This window comes from Xiphophorus hellerii, chromosome 2 (assembly GCF_003331165.1).
Source record: "Xiphophorus hellerii strain 12219 chromosome 2, Xiphophorus_hellerii-4.1, whole genome shotgun sequence".
Taxonomy (NCBI): Eukaryota; Metazoa; Chordata; class Actinopteri; order Cyprinodontiformes; family Poeciliidae; genus Xiphophorus; species Xiphophorus hellerii.
This window is the reverse complement of record NC_045673.1, coordinates 19300747-19324785: the sequence shown is the minus strand read 5'-3', so window position 1 is coordinate 19324785 and position 24039 is coordinate 19300747. Positions and strand designations below refer to the sequence as shown.

The following is a 24039-nucleotide window of genomic DNA, read 5'->3' as shown; positions in this document are numbered from 1 at the left end:
GCAGTATTTAATCTTTGTTCTGACTATAGCAAAAGATTATGCAATAATAACTTTTAAAGAAAGCTCCTCCAACACTTGAGGCAGAGGCAGCTTCTAAATCCACCTACTGGAGCACACATGCACACAAACACTGGTGCATATTTATTTTGTTAGGTTTTATTAGGAGTTTTTTTCTTTTTAAATTATATTCTTTTTTTCCCTTGTTTTTGTTTTGTCGTTGTTAATAATTGTCATTTTCCTTTTTCCACCCACTACCTGTTTCTCCTTGTTACTGGGATGGCATTTTCACTTTCATATCTGAGTCTGACTCAATCTGTCAATAAAGTCAGTTGTGCAACCGGAGGGATATCTCCCTTTTATAGTAAATTATGAGTGAGTTATTAGTATTTTTGGGATAGTTTATCAATGTTTAACTACAAGAAAAAAAATAAAGATTTTCCAATTTTAAGTATACAAATACAAAATAGTTTATGAGTTCAAAACAGAAGTAGGTTGGGATGAAATGTTAATGGTTTAAATAGGGATTCAAATTGCCCCTAAAACTACCATTTTAAAAACATATGGAGAGCTGTAAGGGTGTATGGAAAATCATTTTTAAAAAGTTGCACTTAGTACAGAAATCTACACGTCCTCCATAGGGTCCAGTTTGGTGTCCAAGGACACACACTACATCAGTTGCAGCTGGAGTCATATGCCTATAAATACATTCAGACCTTTTGAATAACATGAAGTGTTTTTGAAGGATCTCACCTTGTGGAAATCTGCAGTGGAGGCCGTTAGCATAGCAAGACAAATGAAGCACCCCTGAGTCTGTTCAGAGATACCGAATGCTTTGGTCACATTTGCACCCATAAAAAAAATGAAAGTAGTGCCATACAGTCTGTCCTTGATGTAAAATGAAAATTATTCCATGAAAAGTGGAATTGCAGTACGAACCGATTTTCGGAATAATTCCACACAGTCTTAAAATGTGGCATTCCACAGTAGATCGGATGATTGTTTGAAATGAGGATTATGATAAAACATGGAAGATGAAGGAGCAGTATTAGTTTAAACGTGAACACGTGTTGCTTCTGATGGAGGCCGATGAATGCTAAAGGGGAAAGTGGGGGGAAAAAAAAGCTAAAACAGGGTGAGGTGAGAGTTGAAGGCAGCTGTGGGATTGTGGCTGGATGCCCCCTGTGTGCGCTCCTGAGGGCTGGCACTGAGTCCCTGAAGCCTGCTGTCCTGGCTGGAGAGGCCGAGGCTTGGGCTGCTGGGGACTCCCAATGTGTGGCAAACATCTTTCTCCAGCGTCCATCTGCTACTGATTCTCTCTTTCTGCTATATCTCTTCTTAGATTGTTATTATTATTGCCTTAAGGGAAAGTTTTGCATTTCACAGGTGGGCACCTGTGCAGTAGTTACAAGAAATCAGTATGTTACCAGCTGTAGGGATGGTGATGGTTCTCAGTTTGGAGAATAGTAGATAGGCGCTCATCCAGGATATGTGCTTTCAACTTTCAGAGGAAAGTGTGTGTTTGGTGCAATTTTCTAACATTTGTAACAACAATTAAAATGCTCCAAGCACTTTATGTCAATGTTTAATGCTAATCTAATGTTTTTACTTGGGGGTAAAGACTTGTTTTAAATGTATGAAACAAAGCCAAAACAAATTCTCAGGCTAAAACATATCATTTTTATATGAAAAGAAATCTTACCCATTTTATAAAAATCTTACTTATTTAAAAATCAGTTGTAAAAAATATTGAATTTTGAACTCTCCCATCATCAATACAAGATCTTGGAATGAAAAAAACAATATGCATAGGATTGTATATTTTATTTGGTAAGGTAGTATAAATTAAAGCCAAGCGATAATAACCAGTAAAGCTAGAGCAATCTGTGTATAGTTACATAAATTCTGTCAGTTTGTATCTTTAAAGCTGTAATAAACCAATGTGAGTCATTTGTAAAAGGAAAAATAGGTGAAAATGCAGGATTGCTTAGTTAATGTTGGTTAATGGGATAAAATTGATAGTAATCTATCCACTCATATATTATCTGAACATGCTTATTCTTGCAGGGTTGCAAAGTGAGGTTTTGGGGGCTACTGGTGTCTATCTCCAGTGGTGACTAATGAAATCTAATCAAGTTAAGATACAAAGTGGTTAGTTTTTGCTTACATTGGACACAGACAGTGTGTGTGAAAGGAGAAACTTTGTGAAATGTAGTTGCTATAACAACATTTTGCCCAGATGGTTTTTATTTATTTCGAATGTGTCAAAAGTATAAAATCACGCACATGAACAAGGAATGCAAAAGACTCATATTTTTGTACCACAATAATCTTAACGTGCTTGACAAGGAGTAGGAAGAAGTAGGAAACTTATGAACTCCATAAACTCATACAATATTTTCAGATGGACCCTTATTATTATTTTTAAAAAAAGATATAAGTTAATTAGCATTAATGTTTATGGAGAAGAACTGACCAGATTAGCCTTTGGAGTTTTCACAGAATATAAAGCCTGTAGCTTTTCAGCACTTTTACAGCAAGTTCAGGCTCATTGTTTATCTGTCTGGACCACAAGTTTTATGGTTTTGGTCCACTCCCACAGCTTTCATTGTGGCGTTTCTGAATGAAACATTTTTGTTTTTTTGGATTCCTCCACACTCTAAAGACAAAGTTAACAGCTTGATCTTGGAGGTGGCACACTGAGAATGTCTAAAATCTTGGGTCTTTCAATATGTATGTATGTAAAATTAAAATCTTTTAAATGTTTGTTTTATTTTATTAAATGTTTTATTTTTCACGAGTTTTAGCCTCAGCCATGTCTTGAAATAAAATGTATATATTTTTTACATTTTTGACTGCTAGAGTGTAAATACCACTTAGAAAGCGATTAAACATTTTTACTAAATATTCCAAAATGGTATGTAGGAGATTGTTTTTAAACTGTCCTGTCTGCATTTTTGGCCAATATTGTGGGTCTATTGAGTTAAAATCTGGTGTGTCTGCTTTTTGGTAAAAGTGTAGAGGAACCCAGGACTTACTGGACAGCCCTGCTGCTCTGGGAATGCCCTGTGGTTCCCTAGAATGAGCTGCAGAGCGTCAAGGGGAGTGCGATGTCTGAGGGATTTCCTCTTAGAGCTGTGGCCCTGCAACCTGATTTTATATCAGCAGGGCTACAATATTGGTCAAGAATATAGACATATGTCATGAGAGTTTGAAAACTATCTCCTACATATCATGAGGAGGAGAAGGAGATGTGTGGAAACTTGAGACAAAATGCTAGCTTGTGCACTGATAGCAAGTCTTAGTGTATTGAAGTATTTTCTTGCAGTGTTTACAGAACGTTCTTGTCTTTCTCTCAACGTATTACAAAATAAATATTTTGAAAGTGTTTGGTGGATTCCTCTGTACTAATTTAGCCAAAATTATGTTGATACTAATCAATTAAAAATACTTGCAAAAAAACGTAAAGGTCTTAGTTAGCATGTCTAATTGTAAAGCAGCCAAAGTTTGCGACAAAGGTAGAAAATATGTCTAACTAACCAGCTAAATTAAAACATTTCATCTGATCATCTTTACTTCTGTGAAATACAATTATAGTATTTATATTTATTTAAAATGCATATGTGGAAGAAGGTTAAGTTAAATATTTTGGCATTAATGTTAAAAGTTTGATTAATCTCTCTTATAAATGGCAGATTTTTATACAATGACCTTGAAGTCAGTGATAAAGATTCACTGCAGCACCCACATAGGTTACATTATTGCTGCTCTAAATACTGTAGGTTTCCTGTGTGTTTCTCCTCTGAGCAATGGGGCTTTCAGGAGCTTTAGATCCATTTAAGGAGTAGAAATGTATCCATAGAAGCTAAAGCTCATCGTCCTGTACTGTGTCTTTAGAAACCAAATGTTTTGAAAATGTCTTAAAACTAACATGAAGAGATTTTCAATTTAGAAAAAAAGTCTCAATAAAACTGTGGCTTTAGATCTTCATATTTATGTCAGGAAGTTTTTATACAATAATCTGAATACATGAATGCTGTTACACAGAAATGGATTGTTATTTGACATTTTCCTCTCCGCCAAGGTCTTGGAAAGAAAGAGCTCACTGATAACTCTACAGATGGCACTAAGTCTTTTGATAAAGGTACATTTGGTTTAACCCTCTGATGCTTGACATATTGATTTGTAGAACATTTTTAAAACAAAATGACAAAAGCAGCAAATTTACAACAGCAATTTTGGAACAATGTCAAACGTCCATTGGGTGTGTGTGGGTGGGGGGGTTATAAAGAGAATGTTTCTTGAAACTAGCTAGCTAACCTAGCTAGCTCACATTGTGCTGTGAGTATCATGCATGTGAGTGTGTGTATGTATGTGCATTGATTTATCCATCCGTCCGTCCATCCATCCATCCATCCATCCATCCATCCATCCATCCATCCATCATCCATCCATCCATCCATCCATCCATCCATCCATCCATCCATCCATCCATCATCTTCCGTTTATCCTGGGTCAGGTTGCGGGGTAGCAGCCTAAGTAGGGAGGCCCACAGTTTGCTCTCCCCAGTCACTTGTTCCAGCTCCTCTGGGGGAATCCCAAGGTGTTCCTAGGCTAGCTGAGAAACATAGTCCCTCCAGCGTGTCCTGGGTCTTCCCTGGGGCCTCCTCCTGGTGGGACGTGCCCAGAACACCTCACTAGAGAGGTGACCAGGAGGCATCCTAATCAGGTGCCCGAGCCACCTCATCTGGCTCTTCTCAACATGAAGGATAAGTGGCTCTACTCTGTGTCCCTCTTGGATATCTGAACTTCTTACCATATCTCGGGAAAAATTAATTTTGGCCGCTTGTATCCGTGACCTCGTTCTTTAGGACATGACCCAAAGCTCATGATCATAGATGAGAGTAGGAACATAGGTCGACCGGTAATTCAAGAACTTCGCTTTTTGACTCAGCTCTCTCTTCACCTCACTAAACCAGCACATTGTCCGCTTCACTGCAAACGCTGCGCCAATCTGTCTGTCGATCTCCCGCTCCACTTTGGGCAGGACATCCTCCCTGACCCGGAGAAGGCACTCTATTCTTTTTCAGCTTATCTATTTCTGCATTTATTTATATAGCTTTGAATTTTTATTTTATTTATTAAGATGATAAAAGAAAGACCCTTGAACACATTGATCAACAGGTTTTGCATGTCATTCAACACATTTTCTCTTTTGGTTTTCTCATCCAGAGTGTCAGACACACACACAGACACACACACACAAATAATACACATGGGCAACAAAGTATAGGCAGTAATGTTAACTAGCTTGGTTAGATAACTAGAGTTGGCTAACTTTGAAGAAGACTAATATGTTGATTCGTGAAAATAACGCTGTCACAGCACCGATGATCGACACACACACACACACACACACACACCCACACACATTTGTGAGGTAAAAATAAAGATAATATTTATATGTAAAAGTTCTTGCTTTGTAAAATATTATTTAGGGGTAACACTTTGGACTCAGTACGTGTGGTTCACATAAAAATGTGTTCCTGACAGACACAGTTGGTAAGAAACAAAGATTCCCATTAAATTCCATAGGAAATGAATGCAGGTCATTTTGGACCCACTTATGGAAGAAAGGGGTAGTTAAAACATAATATTAAAAACATGATATTTCTTAAAATGTGTAAAAGGTAAATTAGAATTTTGAATTGCATGATATCAATAACATGTTTTTTGAGAAATACCTGGAATATGAAGTAATGAAAACTTTTCATTACAAAGATATTGCAGAAAGATGACCTCACCGGGTCCAAAAGGACCCACTAATGCGTCAAAGGGTTAAGGATGAATCAAAACACTGATTCAACACATTTAAGACCGAATAACCCACCTTCAGCTTATTCTGTTTTCTTCCTTTTGTTATTTTACACCCACTTGTCCATTCAATTTTATTCTTGTGACTGAACCATCAGGAGTCGTTTGGTTTCTCTCCTTCTTCTCTCTACAAGGAAACGATTGTACCTAAACAAAATAATATTTTCACATTCTTTAACTTTCATCACCTGCTTTACCTTTGTGTCTCCTTTCCAGTATTATTCAAAATTTTGCTGAACGTCTGCAACACATTATTTTTTTAAAGTAGGCTTTAACCATCAAAACCTGTTTTTTTGTGTGTGTCCTGGAAAATTGATGTCAAAAATGGGTTTTCTCGTCTTTCTTTTACAATTTTCAACTTATCTAGGAAAAACTTATCTTTAATCATGTCTTTCCTCAACAAAGATGAAAATGCATTATTTTTTATGAACTTGCCTTCAACTACCTTTGTGGTTTCAGTTTTGCTTGTATTCAGGAACATTACAGAATAGTTGTGCTGGTGAATTTGTTTGGTCTTTTCCTTTATAAAATATACTGAATACAGCAGACATTATGTATGCAAAGCACGTACACATGTTAGCATGGAAAGTTGTTGTCATTTGCTCAGTAAGTGATGTCCTGCGCAGATCCACATGTTCTGCAACAAATTGTCTTGAAGACTGAAGCATAGCATGATCTGGCTGACAGTTTACACTATTTCCAATATTTCCAACATTTCTGTGCTAATAAGCAGATTTTATTTAGCCAAGCTTGCTTAATTTCAGGGTAGAAAATGGCAGGGATAAAGACTTGAGTCGACTTAGTCTCGAGAGAAAGTTGAGTTGCAAAAACAAACACGTCAGACTTGACTTTTGCTCTAATGACTCTAGACTTGACTTAAACTCGCGGTCTGGGACTTGATGCTCATGAACAAACTTGAGATGGAGAATAAGCTGCATGGCAAGAGTAGATCATTTCAGTAAATGATTAATATTGTCCCACCTAAGTTACTGTTGACTGATTGTTATGGTCAGTAACAAATGACTGATTGTTATGGTAACACAAAACATAATGCATGAGTTTACTTTTTTTGTGCCAGGAGCAGGAGCTAACAGTGGCTTCCAGGTTCAACAATTTTAGTAATACACTCCAGCATCATTTACAGTTAGGGAGCCTCAGACAGCGGGTTTCATAGGGATGCACGTTTTCCTGTTAATGATCCGTTGATTTGATTTATTTTCAAGAAATGCTCACAAATCTGGAGGTATTAATGATCCACAAAAATGTGTTCATGTTAGCTGTTCCCACATTGAAATGACCAGTTCAATTGGTTCAGTTCAGGGAAAAAAATAGTTGAATTTATGTCTGACATCAAAAAATGTTTTAGTTTATGGAAATGAAAGCACCTCTTGCTTGAATTATATAAAAAATATATTATTTTTATAAAGATGAACAATTGAATGTTCTAAAAAAAAAAGTTATAATCTAAATTTGGTCTAAGGATAACATGAGTACATAACATGCTTGGACTTTTCTGGAAGATCCTGAGGTTAATTTTCTTCAGCACAGTTAGGAGAAAAATTTGAACTTGTTGCAGTTTTTGTCATTATTAAATACAGTTAATAATCCGGCACTAGTTAACAATTTATAACATAAGGCATCAGAGAAGCACAAATAAAGTGAACTTAATCGAAACTTGGAATTCTCAGACTGCGAAACCCTTCAAAAAATTTTTAATTAGTGTTTACTGGAACATTTTTCAGATGTCAGACACCTCAGAATTGATGCCGTACAAAGGACACTTTTCAAAAGGGAAAAAAAGAGAAACATTTTAACATTAGACCTGAATTGGAATGACTTTCAAAAGCTCTCAGGAAAAAAAAAGATACAAAAAAAAAAGGAATGTGTCTTGAGGACTGAGGTCCTGCCCTCTCATCTGCCTGAAAGCTTTAAAGACAGTTTCACACTGGCAGATTTTTCAGCTTTTTGTGTTGCATTTTAATACAAATGCCAAAATTACTCATAAAAAGTTGGGAACTCCTTCAAACGATGGACTATCACAGCTTGTGAGGACAACTAATTTTAACACACACACACGCACACACACCAAAACCTTGGTTTTCACAAACGCGTTTAAACTCTTTAGGAAGGAAACGTGGCTGTTGCACAGACATGTGTCCCGCTGGATGAATGAATCCTTGTGTGAATGGAAAACCGCTGCAGAGGTGCAGAGACTGTGTGAAGTTGGATAGGAAACGGAAATGGGCTTGAACAGAATAAGCATGGAGAAAGGTCCGGAGGGCCGACTCTGGTAAACCGGCTGATCTCCTTCATTACTCATGCCTGTGAGTCTTCGCCAGCAGATGTTTTCTTCCCGACTTGTGGTCTTTTCCCTCAGGTGTTTGTGGGGATGAAAAAAAACAAAAACTGCCTCTTACTGAGATCCTGTGTACAGATGTAGATGAAGTGAGTCCAAACTGTTGCCTGCTGCTTCGCATGTTTCACTTGCAACCATGCGTTCTGTCAAGTGTAATTGTGTAAAAATTAGTCAGATCAATGCGCACACACATACACACGCTTCCTTCACACTTGCAGGCTCGTTCAGGCTGTGGCGAGGGACTCTGCATGGGAAGTGTGAACAGTAGAAGGCCAGACAAAGTGACATGTGTTCACCCGAGGGGTTGGCACTGTAATTGTGTGTGTTTCTACGTGCCCGCGTGCATATGTTTGTGTGAGAGCGCAGTGTTTAGCACGCCAGCCCTGCTGTTTACTGTGGGGGATTTTAGAAGAATTGTGGGCAGCTGGCAAGCCCCTTCAGTTTCTCTTTCTCTGTTTTTTTCCCCCTCTCCTAAATCTGCCGGTAGCTGTGTGTAGTCGTTCTCTGCCCTCCAGTCGCTCGCTCCACTTATGTGGTTATGATGTTCCACAGCGATTTAACAAAATAGGCAATTTCCTTCATGAAAAGAAGCAATAATTTGCATTTTAGAAGTTGGGATACAGGCTTATGACATGTTGCTCTGAAAGCTATTTAAATAAATGACTAAAAAAAAAATCAGCAAATTATAATAAATTTTTTTAAATGAGTGGCTAAATATGGAAAGGAAAGAGCAGTGAAAGAGTATTGTTTTTTCTGATAACTTGCACAATTGCTGTAAAATCTTTTCTTCATATTCAAAAACAAACAACGCAACAAGAGGAGCTGAAAGTGAAATCCAGCTGTTTCCTGAGCAGAGGTGAGCAGCTGGAAGAGGATGCTGGACGATGAGATATTCAGCACCTCAGGGATTCACACTGTTAGAACTTCAGCTAAAAACAGATTGAATGTCAAGAAGGGTAAAACATAGAAATAAAAATGACCAAGGAAATTTTTTTAAAATAAAATTTTATGTCTGCATGAGTCACCTGCAAAACTAATGTCTTATCTTCCTTCCTCTGCAGGTTCTGATGCTGGATTCTGCTTCTGCAACGACTGGCTGACTGTTTTTTCTCCCACTCCTGGCTGCCATTTAGAGATATCTATACTGAGACAATAAAAAGCCTTGAGCATAGCTTTTTTTAATTTTAACCTTTACAAGTTAATTGCCACTATTTATATATATATTTTAAATCAAAACACCGCCATCAGCTAAGCGCCTTTAGTTGCCAGTATGGAGCGCAGCAGCTGGAGTGGCAGTGAGAGTCCCGGTGAGGACATGGACAGACTCAGTGATTCAGGAGGGGACAAGACAATGGATGGGGACCCTGAGGGGGTCTGGAGCCCAGACATCGAGCAGAGCTTCCAGGAGGCCCTTGCTATATATCCGCCCTGTGGGAGGAGGAAGATTATACTGTCAGATGAAGGGAAGATGTACGGTGAGTAGCTTAAGCTGGACTGAGATGTCGGCACACACCTTTTATAATTTCTTACAAAATGTCTCTATTTTACTAAAGCTTAGATACTTTAAATGTTGGAGTTACAAATCTCTCAGGATGGCAACTTTCTACTTTTATTGTTTGGATATATTGTTTTTTATCTCAGTTTATAAGAGCCCTGTGTAATATATTACTACGGAAAAAAAAAATGACATCCTTGGACAAGAAAACCAGGCATCGATTGGCTGACTTGTTAAATTTTCTGGTGTGAGGCGGCGGTGACAATAACGACGTAGAAGGTGGAGATGGAAGATTGTCTCACGGCGCATCAAGTGTCAGAGAAACGGGAATGAAACATAAGCTGTAAAAGCGAGGAAATGGAGGCATGCTGTACTGCTTTGTGTGTGTGCGCGCACGTCTGTGTGTGTGAGTATGAGAGCGTGACAGAAGTGGGAGAGTATTTGTGTGTTTGAACTAATAGACTGATGAACAGATGGTCCTCTGGCTACCACCAGCTGCGTCCCCCTTCGACTCCCTTTTACTGTTTTTTTTTTCTTTTAACTCTCTCTATATGTAGAGCGCAGCCTCAAATCTCTTTATTACTCTTTTTTTCTGTACTTTATGTAGATTTGTAATTATTTAATTATTATTTTTATAACAGCATCGAAGAGGTCGGACTCTGTTCATGTGTAGTTCCAGGCCATCCTCTGTGTGTTTGAGCAGGATAAAAATGTTTTCATTAAAGCATCACTGAATACATTATTTCTAGTGTGAAATATAAAAACACCAGAATTTTCTAGGTTTACAGTGTCGGCACTGCATCAAGCAGATGAAGATATTGATGAAACATATAAAGAATTTCTGTTGATCTGCCAACTATTTTTTTTTTCCTTCCAAAATTTGATCATTTTCTTCAAAATAGCATTTTTTTGCATAATGTTCTACCACATCCTGAACAACTGGACAGTACAACCACTTAACCACTACCTAACCATGACATTTCTCACTGAGCACTCATAGCTCTTTGTACTTGAGCCACATTCACTCAGTCTTCCACACTCAGGCTCCTTCAAATGGAATTGAACCAATTGCAAGATATTACTCCTCTCACTAAGCCGCAGTCGTCTCAATGCATGTCTAATTTTATGTCATTTATAATTTAGACTGACTTTTTAGAATCTCCAGGAACTGTTTCTCACACCATTGCTTCGTTCCTGATCACACAATGTTTGTGTTTTCCATTTTAATGGAAAGTGGCTAGAGGTAAGCCATTGTTGAAAGAAAGCCACAAGAACAGTTATTTGCATGTTGCCACTTGCAGAAGACACAGCAAACATGTGGAAGTAGGTTCTCTGGTCAAACGATGCCAAAATTCATTTTCTGGCCTACATGCAAAATGCTTTAACATTGGACATTATCTTGAAGAGACTGTCCCCACAATGAAACATGGAGGTAGCAGCATCGTGCTTTGCGACGGTTTGCTCAGCTTGGGAAGGGAAACTAGTCAGGCAGTCCTGAAAACAAATGTGTTAATAACTACAAAAGTTCACTTTCTTTCTGGTCACAGACCCTAAACATACATCCAGAGCTGCATTAGAATCATTTAGTCTAGACTTAAATCCAAACCTAAATTCAATTGAGAGATTAAGGCAAGATTGTTAGCCAGATGCTCTCCATCCAACGTGATTAATCCAATTTATTTTCTAAAGAATTGGTATTGATGTTAATCTTTCTATGTGCAGATGTAGTACAGACATCAAAAGTCTTGCTGCTGTACATGACATTATCTCCATGGGACTGAATACAATTGTGTGACACCCATTTTATATATATTTTAGAAAAAAAAATCAAAAACATTATTTCTTTACCTTAACAATATGCACTATTTTGTGTTTATTTATTATATAAAATCCCAATGAAATACACTATAGGCTTCAGCTGTTATTTGACAAAATATGAAGAAATATGGATTACATTTGATTATATTTGCAATGCACTGGAAGCCGCTCAGTGAACAAGAAAATAATCCTCAAGCATCATTTGTATTATGTAAACATACTTGGTTTCATGCAACTGCCTCCCAGCAATTTCCTAAAACAAAAGTTAATTTAGCATGTCTGTCGACGCATCATTAATGGTGCTTTATGGTTGTTTCATGTGTAGACAAAAACAGCGTAGTGTACCTTTCATTTCTTTTAGCAGTCCAAGGAACCCTGCTCAGATTGTCAGAGACACTGAAATATAACCCTGTCAGGATTCATCATGGCTGACCTGCTCAGGTCCCACTGATACTGGAAATCCTTCTCCAGCCCCTTTGTGTTATTGATCAGTCACGGATCAATCAGTCCATCTCTGTTTCCTGCTTGGGTGGCATGTTCAACCTTGTTTGTTTACCTTGTTGACTCTGTGTCCAGGTTGTTGACACATCTTAGCCAGGTGACCTAATCAAGTCAGACAGTATTTTTTAGGGGCAGACCAGGAAAAGCATAAGGGAAAAAAAGGTTATTTGAAGTATTGGAGAGCGATGGGGCTTTAATTGTTACCAAGAAAACTTGTGCAAACTGCAGTCTGCTTGGGATTTTATTTCAATTCTGAGTGAATTCTCTTCTTTTTTACTTTTTTTTTTTGCATTGGTCTTTTACAAAAGACAGAGATGGCAAAAAGGCACTGCAAGCATTTTTTTGAAAGAAGTTTGTATTTTTTTTTAGTTAAAACAAAAGTTTATCTTAGCTGTTTAGTTGGGCTGTCTTGTCCGGCAGGTTGACTGCAATCACATGTTTTACAAATCAGGCTTCTTGTGGCTTATCTAAAGCAGTTTTACCTTCAAAATGCCTTTGAATGTCAGAAAATATGACATTCAACATGACCCACCCACTGCCTGGGTGAAAAAATATTTGCTATCCATGCATGAAGTTGTAGAGGGAAGTTGTAGAAATAATTACCAACCCTAAAATCAGAAGTCTGTATGGCTGCCTTCAAACTGTTCAGTAAAAATGGCCACCAGCTCTTATTAAACTTTCCACTACAACTTATTTAATCATATTTACCTGTGAGGAAAATGGATATTAACATTTTTTCAAAGTGTTTCTAAATAAACTTTAGATGACCAAAATAAATAAATAATAATAATAGCTGAAATAAAAATATCTGGATTGTATTCTTGCAGTAGATAAAGCAAAATATTTCATTTTTTCAAATATACTTTAAAATGAAATCTTAATGTAAAATGGGTCACTGCTACTTCACTGCCTTGTTTTTATTTGTTTTTCTTTTTAAAAGCCAAGTTTTGCATTTTAAAAGTCGACGTCTTCAGAAAAGCCACAGTAAACACTGCTGATGTCACCTCGCCACCTGTTACACCGTGCAGGTTACATTACCTGGCAACAAATCATTCACAGGGATTTGTGAGTCTTTACAGGAACTGTCAGATTGGTGGTAATAAATCAAAGATTAACTTCTAACCACAGCTGTTATGATTTTTGCAAACGTGTATGAAAAGAAAAAAAAAGCTCAAACAAATGAGGTAAGATCTAAAAGCTTAGTACCTTCAACACTTTAACTATTCCTGCTGATGTTGCAACAAGCACCAGCTCGGTGCAACTCTGTGGTAAATTCAGGCTGTGAGTCAAAGTCTGGCCCCTGTGGCCCTCAGGGTCACCTCAGGGTACTCAGTACACTCAACTGCAGTCTTGTTGGCAAGTATACTCAGCCAGGATTTGACCTTATTCTGAAAGGGGTTTTCAAGCTATTCCATAAAGCAGCTGAAGCTCTTAATCACTCTGCAAACTGAGCAAGGAGCTCAACAGTACACTACTGCGGCTTTGCTCTAAAGACGGGAAGAGGGAAGATCCATTTCTAACTACATGAAACACAGGAAGCTGGGGATTTTCCTGAATTAATTACCCATTCTCTCAGATTTCTGCTTGCTCTGAATGCAAATTAGCTGAACTTTTTCCAAAGTTTCTGCTGTTTTAGAGACTGTCATACAGAACTTTGGCTACACAGTCGCAGTGAAGGATTTGAGTTCACATTAAAAAAGGGAATGAATATTGTGGAGTTTCATCTTTTTTTTCAAACTCAAGTTCCAACATCTCAAACAAAATGAGTCACAATCGCATGAAAACATTACAACTGCTTTTTTTTTTGAGTGTGCGGCCTGCATGAATGTCAGCTTTCACGCCGAGTGGCCTCGGCCCAGAGGCAGAGGGGAGGGAGAGCAGGAGGTTGCTTCTGTTCGTCACGGTTAATGACCATCTGACTTTGGCCTTGAAGTCTTTCACTGTAGAGAGGGAGGAAGCGAGAGGCAGCAGAAGGGAAGCCCATTCACTACAAGGGGGAGCAGAGAAGTAGGGGGGAAAGGGAACAGCCACAAGAGAGGACGGACGGATGGATGGAAGAAAAGAGCGAGGGAGGGAGGGAAGTTTGTGCATGTGTGTGCTTGCGAGCTGGAGAGTTTTTCGAGAAAGAGGGAGGGCAAGAGTGAGGGATGTGTGCTGCAGGGTTAGTGAAGGATGATAATTCACCGTTAAGCCTCCTAGAAAGACCAGCTGGCCCCTCTGGAGTCAGATGTCAGCCTCCACAGCCAGGGCTCTGTGTGCGTGCGTGCGTGTGTGTGCTAGCACTCATGAATGTATATACATTGATGTTTGCGTGCATGCTGTTGTCAGTCCCAGCTTTCGACTGCTAGAAGGAAAACACCTGCATGGGGAGCTGTAGATTTTATCAGTCTAAGCTCCCTATCTCAGTGACAGTAGAACTGGTCAGAAAACATACACACACACACGCCGACACGCAGACACGCATGCATGCAAATGCACAAACACCATCTGCTTGCTAGTTAGGGCTATTGTTGTGAGCCATTTGGGTAGTGTGTAGAGGTTTGGCTTTGTGCAGATCTTGACCATCAGTTGGCCAGCTGGCCTGACTTTGCTTTTCCACTCGGTTGCAACAGAAAACAGGCCAAGAGAGGACCCAAATCAAACCAAACGGCTCCAAATCAGCTCGTTAGCACTCGCAGCATCTGCAAATCTATCTCATTTCATAAATAAACTGCGACTTCAATTTTTAATCACTCTAAAGTTGTTGTGGGTCTGACTGCGGAGGCCCCAGTGAAATTTTCTACCATGTTCCAGTGCACAAACACGCCTCTGTCTCTGGTTTCTTCTGGATTTGAAGCACTTTTTTTTTTCTTTCTGTGCCCCCTTTTTCCTTACTAATCTATACTAGCCAGGTCATGCTGAGTTTGCTGTGCTCTCTTGTGAATGGGCTGAATTATTCAGTATTGTAAGTATGTGTGTATCTGCATCTGTGCGTGCACATATGTGCGCACACGTAAGCACAAGTACAGCTGGCCTGCTGGTTCCTTTAATCAGGGGACGGCCGGTCCGCATGAATGCCTGCATTGTTGGGTCATGTGTATTCAGGGCCATTGCGTGTGTGATTTGTGTGTGTGCGTGTGTGTGTTTGGTGAGTCTGTGGAGAACTCAACAGGGGTATCGGTGATTACAGCTTTTTCATGTGAAAGTGCACGTCACAGGATCAGTGGGTCAACAGCTCTTAATCAGCCACTAAGTTGTTTGTCAGGGTCATATGATTTCTACTGGTTGTTTTTGAGAATGAGAAACAGATCAAATGTCTGTATGTGAAGGTAAAAAAAAAGGAAGTGTTTTAGTAGTGTGTTTTCTGTCTCCTTTCTCCTCCAGGGCGAAACGAGCTGATAGCCAGATACATCAAACTCCGAACAGGCAAGACGCGGACAAGGAAACAGGTAACTATGGGAGTGTGTGTTCAGTCAAATCATTCTGTCTGCAGAGTGTGACAGGATATTGTAGAGTACGTCCACTATGTGATAATGATGCCAAACCAATTGAAACACGGGTGTAAAAAGCAGAATGATCAAGGAAAGAGGAAATATTACAGAAAATTTAAAGCATTATTTTATATCTCTCCAGTTTACAACCATGGCTTGTCAGAATTTAGATACTATATGAAAACACTTAGATAAATAACTTTAATAAGTAATTTATTGTGACCTCTGTGAACTCAGCTGTTGGTTTAATTCATGAAATGAATATTCTGAGAACCCATAATTTCAGAATTTGGCAGTTGCTGTCTTATAATTTTTTATTTTTTATTTTTTTAACCAAAGTATTAGTTTCATGTAGATCACAAGGTTGAATCTGGACAGTGATAGTTGATTAAATCCACCAGAGTTCTGTAAACAATTTTAGAAGAAGCAACATGTTGATCAGGAGAGGATTTCATTAACAAATCAGGGCTAAAAACAATTCTTACTTTGTATGCTTAGATTTAAAATAAATGTTTTCAACCATATAATTTGTTTTACATACTAAAACAAGACAAAACAATAAAATGGTTTGTGTTTAATGAAAAAATAAGTTATGTACATTTTAAATGACTTTATTAAAAATGGTATGTCATATTAGCTATACCCTTGTCTGAGCTGCCTGCCTTCACGACAGAATAAACATGTTGCTAAGATTAAAAGATTACTTTAAACCTAAATCTGCAAGAGGTAAGAATTAAGTTGGGTTTGATGGTATGTAGGCTTATAAAGAAAAGAACAAATGAGGAATTGTGCCCCGTTCAACCTACTCACCAATGCTGTTCAGCACAGCCTCTTTAAGAAGAGTCTCTGCTCCAGAGTCTCTTTGTTTCTAAAAATATACCCGACTCAACACAAGTTATCAATTAACTTATGTCTTCCTATGGCTGTTGCTTAGACACATTTTGCTTAACTGCTAGGCTAAAGTTAGCAAGTTTTCTCTGTTTCAGTAAACATGCTAACATTGTTAGCATGTTTCAATGTTAACATTGTTGAAAGAAATACAAACATGGTTATTGTTGTTTTAGCCCCAGATTCCTCCTATTAAAAGGTTATTATGTAAAACCTTAGCAGCATAATTTTTAATGTACAACCGAGTTTGTTTGTTCGTACTCTACAGATGAGTGAACTTTACAGGTTTTGTGCTACAGAAGAAATAAGGCTAAATCAAAAATCATATTTTTGTTAGTTATTCCTATATATCAGTGCCACTGCTTTTCACACACAGCCCAGTTTGTTGGCAGATTTTGGGGCAGGACCTAACATGGCAGTACAGTCTAGATCTTGGCCCCTGTTCTCAGGTGTCTTTCTGTCCTCTCAAAAGATGTGCATAGATGGGTCTATTCACTCTTCTCAGGGGAGTGCATTGTGTGAAGTGTGTGTCTGTGTGTATACTTCTAGTATAGCAACAGTCCTTTCATAACCATGGCAACTCTCTGTTTGGTCTTTACTCCTCTTTTCCACCCTCTACCCTCCCTTCCTCCTCTTCTCTCCTCTCCTTCTCTCCTTGCCAGGTATCCAGTCACATCCAGGTCTTGGCCAGAAGAAAATCCAGGGAATTTCAGTCCAAACTAAAGGTATGAGGAGGCTGATGGGAATCTGTACCATTAACTTTCTTGTTTGATAATTTATTTCCTGTTCAATGTCTTTTATTACACAGTAAGTGTTGTTTTACAAGTCCTGTTTGTTTGGAAGAAAAACAGCTGATATGTAAAGATCAGTCTTGATGGCTGCATTGGAAGAACGGGATGGAAAGGCACCAAACCCACATAGCTTTCTTTTCCCTTAATAAGCAAGAACAATCTAAATTCAGTGTTTGTCCCTTACTGTGACTGGAAGGATGCCTGTCACAGTGACTCCAGTATCCTAGGTGTCTAATTACCCCCTGTTTGGGTTTTCTCCTCCTCCTCTTCCTGCCATTCTTCTCTTTCCTTACATTCATTCAGTTCTTCCTATTCTCTCTCCTCCCCTCTTCTTACCATCTCCACCTCTTAGTCTATTAATCTCTTACCCTGCTTGTCTTGTCCTTCTTTCCTTCTTGTCATTGACTGTAATTAACTTTATTTAAAGCAACAAAGGAGAGCTTGTTTTCCGAGAAGTCTAGCCGGAAACTCTGAGCTGATGTTTGCTGTCATAAAATAAATGATGGAAGGCTTATTAAAAGCGAGAGTAAATGTTTCTTGACTTGACATTGGATTTTAAAAGTCTACAAACTCACTCTAAGCTCTAAAGCATTATATATGTTTTCTGTACAGCAAAGACCACTATCGATAAGCTCAGAAAATATGAAATGTTGTTGATGTTACAAAAAGGGAGAATTATGCAACATTTAAAAAAAAAAGAAAGCATAAAGTGGTCGGGGAGGCAGCCAGTAGCTGTAGGGATTTGTGGTAATTACGGCATGTGATCTACAACAATCTATTGTGTCCTTTGTATAGAAAATCGGCTTGTGAAGTAGAAGCTCTCTTTAAAAAAACAAAACAAAAACAACAACAACAAAAAAAAAAACCAACATGCAGGCCAGACTGAAATCTTTAATGATTCTGTGGGAAAATGTATTATGATCTAGTGAAACCAAATAGACATTTGGGTCCAATTTAGACCCAATTTTAAAAAAGGAGCTTGGAATAAAAAAATGACCTGTACATTGCCAATCGTACACTACTATACCCTCAGTGAAACATGGTAGTGGCAGCTGCATGCCATAGGGTTACATTTTGCTTATGAAACTGTTTTCTCTTTTTAGCTGGATGAAGTTACGACCCAGAACTGTCAAAAAAAAAAAAAAAAAAAGCCAATAAACCAGAAGACATTTAAAAGCTGATTTGTTTGCCTTATTCCTTTTGCAAAAACAGATTATCATATGCGTAGTGGAATCAATTGTTGTCTTTGTACACTCACACTTAAAATAAAAAAATATATATATTTATTTACACTTTTATGTAAATTTGATCCTCTTCACTGTGATGAATTATTTGAGGGAAATTCGGAACATTCACAATTGTAAAGTTATCCAAAACCCATGTAAAATTGCAGACTTCTGCCCAAGTCCCTCTTGAAAATGAGATCTAGATCTCAACGGGGTTTACCTAGTTAAGTAAAGGAAATAAAATAAAATAAAATAAAATAATTATTGAGTTTCCTTGTCTCCAATAAAACAGGTAAAAAAAAGTCCAGCTTGAATTCCACTTATATTCCACTCATAAAAGAATTCACAAAGATTCATTAAATAAATAAATAAATAAAACAAAGCAAATCTTTTTTTTCAGCTAAGGAAACTTATCCTCTGTGTTTGTCAAATTACTGTTTTATTTCCTTAAAATAACCTGCTGTTATCATCAAATGAGTGATAATTAGAAAATTCACGGTACTTAACTATAAGTTCTTTAAACTTTCATATTAAATGTTATTTTTTTTATTATTTGGAACAAAAATAATAAAAGAATCGACATCTGGATCTTGGTATTTAACATGAAAATCCAGCATGATTCCTATCTCAGTACCTTCTATAATATTATTATCTCTCCCAGGAGGGGAGTTTTCTCTCTGTGCCAATTAACTTGAGTGAAACTGCCAATTAGTGATTCTCCAGCTATCACAGTGCCTCTAATTCTGTTTCATTCAGCTGTTTTGTGTTCCATGCTGCTTTTACCCTGAGGTTAAATATCTGATATGCTTTTCGTTACTGTTTGCTCCAACAGCTGCTTTTACTGTGTTGCATTAAGCTTCACTGCACAATATATGATTGTTGCAACCTTTTTTTGTGGAACTTAATTTTTTGCTGAATATTTGTTCCCCCCCCTCCCCTCATCTTCTTATGACACACTATGCAGCCATTGAGTCCAGAGTGCGATGCACGCCCACAATAATGATTGTGTTAATGTCTGTGTTCGCGTGCAGGACCAGAATGCCAAGGAGAAAGCTCTGCAAAGCATCTCGTCCATGTCCTCGGCTCAGATCGTCTCAGCCACCGCCATACACAGCAAGCTGCTGCCTGGAATAGTGCGAGCCAGCTTCCCCGGCAACGCTCAGGTACAACACGCACACGCTTGCACAGAGACACGCTTGCATTTGTCCTCAACAAATAAATACGTGGCCGGGGACGGGGATGACAATGAAGCAGTTTGTCTGAATAATCTATTAGCCACACATGCGTAGTTACACCGAGGAACAAGCACATTGTTTTGCATTTGTAGTTTGCATTAACCGTGTGGTATATTAATACGTGAATTTATTTTCAGCTGTGGCAGGGGATGATTCCAGGAGGGCAGTCCAGCTCCACCACAGAAGAGTGAGTCACATTTCTAATGCCTTCTTATCTAACTCGTTACTGTAAATACAGCTGCTCATTGGTCCTTCCAGTAAATTCTCATGTTTTCGGGTTCTTAAATTTCACTTGTTGAAAATTAATTAAAGAAAAAAAAAAGAAACTAACATTTTGTTATCAAGTAGTATATCTATTTTATTCCATCATGTAGTTTTATTATTATTTTTTTGTCTACAAAATCAGCTTGGCAGAATGAAGGCTAAAAAATGTAACAAAGGTAAATAGACATGAGGCATATTCCCAAATGTTTTAGTTAAATAGAAGAGACTAAAATCTAAACAAGAACTGTTAGCCTTCATTTTGTAAGGCTGAAAAAAGTGTCAGTGAATGCAACAGGTTTATACACTGCATGTTGACAGAAATCCGCGTAGACAAAAAAAAAACAAAAAACCATGAGGTTTATTGTGACCTTTATGTATTTCAAGGTAACTGTACTTCAGGTTTGTAGGTAATTTTCCATTGTTGCATTGATTTGTGCCATCATACTCAGTGTGCTTCAGCTATAAAGAGATATTAATATTATTGTTTGGTGATGTCACTTTTTCAAAATCCAAACACCCAAATGTCAGCAGACTATATGTTCACCCTTGAATCTTCATATGTGTGGGAGATTTAGATTTACACATTCTTATTCAATGAAGATGTTTTTTTTTCCTGATGGGATGTCTGACAGGCATCTCTAAAAATTCTAACCGAACAATGTATGTCAAGTTTGAAAAAAAAAAAGATCATTTAGATTTTTGTTTTGTTAGTTGAACAATAGCATACTGAAATGTATTTATATAATTCTCCTAAATAGCATTTTATTACAGCCATTACAGCCTAGTTTTAATTGCTGGCCAACGTTTTCATTTCAAACTGTAAGGATTCATCTTTGGTGATGAGCTCCAAGTCTGTCTGGCTGGGACACTCTGAAATATTAATAGCATTTTCAGTCAGAAAAGAAAATGGTGGTAGAATTAAAATGTTACTTTAAATATAAATTTAACCAAAGGTGGAAATTATTTGACCTTAGCTCCTCATCACTAACAACATATTTCAGTTGGGGCTACTTTCAACATCTCTAATTTGCTTTTTCTTTTTCATCAATACAAAATAGCATTGTGAATTCTCCGAGGGCATCAATGTGATTTTGCTCTATGAAGATATGGAGAAGAGTGCCTTTTTTCTGGAGATGAAAAACATCAAAGACTTCAATTTAATTTATTATGCATCTGAATCTATAATCAGACTGTATCTGCATGATTATCCCAGCTTATGATTCAGAAACAATTAATTTGATTAATTCACACGACTGATGCGTTGAATCTGTCTGCCATCTTATTGGCAAACACTGATTGCCTAGTTAATGCCAACTTGAAGACCACCTGTTGAGTTTAAAATTAGGTGGAAATTTTAAACCCTGCCTCCTGCTGTTTCCTTCTCTTGCGTTAATGTCTGTTAATATAACTCATAGTATTTCACTGCTTGTTGTACTATTGGATCTAATGATAATGGTAGCAATTGTGGCTGTAGAGCTTTCATTGAACACGGAGCTGCTCTTGACCTCTTCACTCCTGCTTTGGTTCATACAAGACAGAGAACAGGAAACTTTTTTTGTATAATGCAAGTACAAAAAGGCTGGTCTCTTTTTCTTCCAGTCTCTTTTTAGTGTGTGCGGCGTGTGTGTAATGTGTTCTTGTGTGTTTCTCTGAATCTCTCAGCATCAAGCCGTTCTCCCAGCAGGCCTACCCTGTGCAGACAGCAGGGACCACCACAATCGCAGGTGAGAGGGACCATGGGACAATTATCTTCTTTCTGTAAAGCAGACCGTCAGCTCTCTCTCCTGCCATTTATGATGTTTCCTCACCACAGGGTGGTCTTTGACTGCCAAGGCACATGGGTCCCTTGTACTACCGTCCTTGTCTCGCAAAGCAGGTCGAAAAGAGGGATACGGTGTCAAACTGACTTTTCTCATAATTTATGAGCTCTACGCTAACTCTTAGAAAATGTATTTAAAAGTAATACATTTGTTTTAAATTTATTTAAACATGATATTGCCACCTCAACCAGAATTTCCAAATTCAAACATTTATTTGGACTATTTGTTTCATTATTCACCATGAATGAAATGTTGACATATTTTTAAATGATTTATAAATCCTAATGTACCGGTATTTTTAAATTAATTTCACATTTGTTTTGGTGAACTGTGGACAAGAGAACACTCAAATAAATAAATTTTAATAATTACGTACTCTTTTTGACTCCCAACTAATGTTTAAAACTTGTTTTAGAAAGATTTCAACCAGCATTATACATAAAAGTAAATGTTTTCATGACATTAAATGTTTAAGTGTGATTTGGCAACCGCTGCAGTTGAGCAACCACAACAGGATATACAAACATTTAGACAGTCTTTTTTTTTGTAGTTAAGATCTCCAGATTAATAATATTAAAAAAAGTTATCAACAACTCATGTAAAGGAGAACATATTTTAAGAGAAACAGCTTTCAAAGTTCCTATCTTAAATACAAGTCAATCATTGTGAGCTTCAGTTTCTATATGGTGTGGAAAATAAAGAGTACATAAATTTAATAGTGCACTTTCTCGTTAAATGACTCCATCCAGTAAAAAAAAGTAGCTAAGCACAGCAGAGGAAAAAGCATAAGATTCAGAAATATTTTGTGACAGTGTGCCATGACAGTGTTGATTTGGGTTTGTAACTGTGTTTTTTGGTGTGTTTTGGTCAGCCTACGAGCCTGCTGCTGCAGCCCAAATACACAGAGAGCCAGCATGGCAGGGGCGATCCATCGGCACCACCAAACTACGACTGGTGGAGTTTTCATCTTTCTTAGAGACACAGAGGGATCAGGAAGCCGTGAGTACACACACACGCACACCCACGCACCCACACACACACACACACGCCAGCGCGCACGCACGCATGCACGCACACACACACACACAGACAGCAGTCTACAATAAGCACTCCCTATTGTCCTATAAACAGAGATGACAGATAACCCTACAGCAGAGAACAGCATTAAAGCCCTTTGTGTGTCTCCTTGTATGAATAACCTTTGTAAAGCTCTATCTCTCCGTCTGCTCAGCCTATCTGTCATCTTGCCACATCGGGGACTCATTGTCATTTTTCTACCTTGGGCACACGGACAGCTGGCATTCATCTTGTTGCTTTCTGTTTGGACAGTACATAAAAATGTTCTACAATGGCTTTGAAATGGATTCTATTGTGCAGCGGCGTCACCTTCCCTGCATGATTTATTCTACTGTAAATAGATGGAGCTAGAAGCGTCCTTAAAGGCAGACCACGTCACAATGGAACTAAAATCTATGACTAGCCTCTATTAGTTTGGCAAACGTCTCGGATTTTTATTCATAGTTTAAAACTTTTTAAACTCAAATTCACTTGTCATGTCTTAAAATTTTACAAAACAGATCATTCTTGATCAGAATCAGAATGATCATTCTAACACAAAAACACAGCAGAATACAGTCATCAGGGCTTGTCAATTGTTTTTTTAACAGTGTGTCTTTCATCAGAATGATAGGTGGCACTCCTTTTATTTTGCACATCATGGCTGTTGGTGTTTTTTGCCACTGAAAATATTTCCAAACCAAATTTTCCTCTTTCTTAAAATAGAGGGAAATATAGATTAGTCTTCTTCTCAGTCAGCTGACTGACAGTGTACAGCAACGTGCAGGGGAGGGGCAATTTCTACGCTCAATATAATACAAGGAACTCTAATTGGTATAATTTTTTCTCTGAAATTTCATGGAAAACAAATTAAAGAGTGAGAATAGTGAGATTTTGCTAACATCTGATTGGTCTGGAAACATTTGGAAAAAGGCTTGGAAGTGATGCTTTAAATTTGGTTTGAGCAACTTCTGTGTTGATGTGGCAAAAACAATTTACTTTACTAGTGAAATTGACTGCTGGTCAGACCTGAGGTGACTCGCAATCGTCACTTGAGGTTGGATCAATTGGTCAGTGATCCAAACCTGGATCAATTCATTGTTATATCACAAGTTTTTTTCTAACAGATCACCATTACCAGACTTTTTAATCTTTATTTATAAACATATTCATTGCTAAAATGTTAACATTCATACTGATGTGACTCACGCCCATGTTACAGAGAAAATGTAGAGAAACAATGGATGT

General features: G+C 37.9%; 1 protein-coding gene across 2 annotated transcripts in view; it reads left to right on the top strand.

Moving 5' to 3' along the window:
- The window catches only part of LOC116736629 (transcriptional enhancer factor TEF-1-like), a 49055-nt gene that overhangs the window by 11939 nt on the left and 13077 nt on the right, over positions 1 to 24039 (top strand). The window contains exons 2-8 of one of the 2 annotated variants that reach the window (XM_032589220.1): positions 9289 to 9702; positions 15405 to 15469; positions 17062 to 17124; positions 19448 to 19579; positions 19789 to 19838; positions 21578 to 21639; positions 22607 to 22734. In XM_032589220.1, coding sequence (XP_032445111.1) covers positions 9498 to 9702; positions 15405 to 15469; positions 17062 to 17124; positions 19448 to 19579; positions 19789 to 19838; positions 21578 to 21639; positions 22607 to 22734 — 705 coding nt within the window. In that variant the 5' untranslated portion in view covers positions 9289 to 9497. Of the gene's footprint in view, positions 1 to 9288; positions 9703 to 15404; positions 15470 to 17061; positions 17125 to 19447; positions 19580 to 19788; positions 19839 to 21577; positions 21640 to 22606; positions 22735 to 24039 lie in introns of those variants that run through there. The other variant, XM_032589232.1, reaches the window with a different exon arrangement.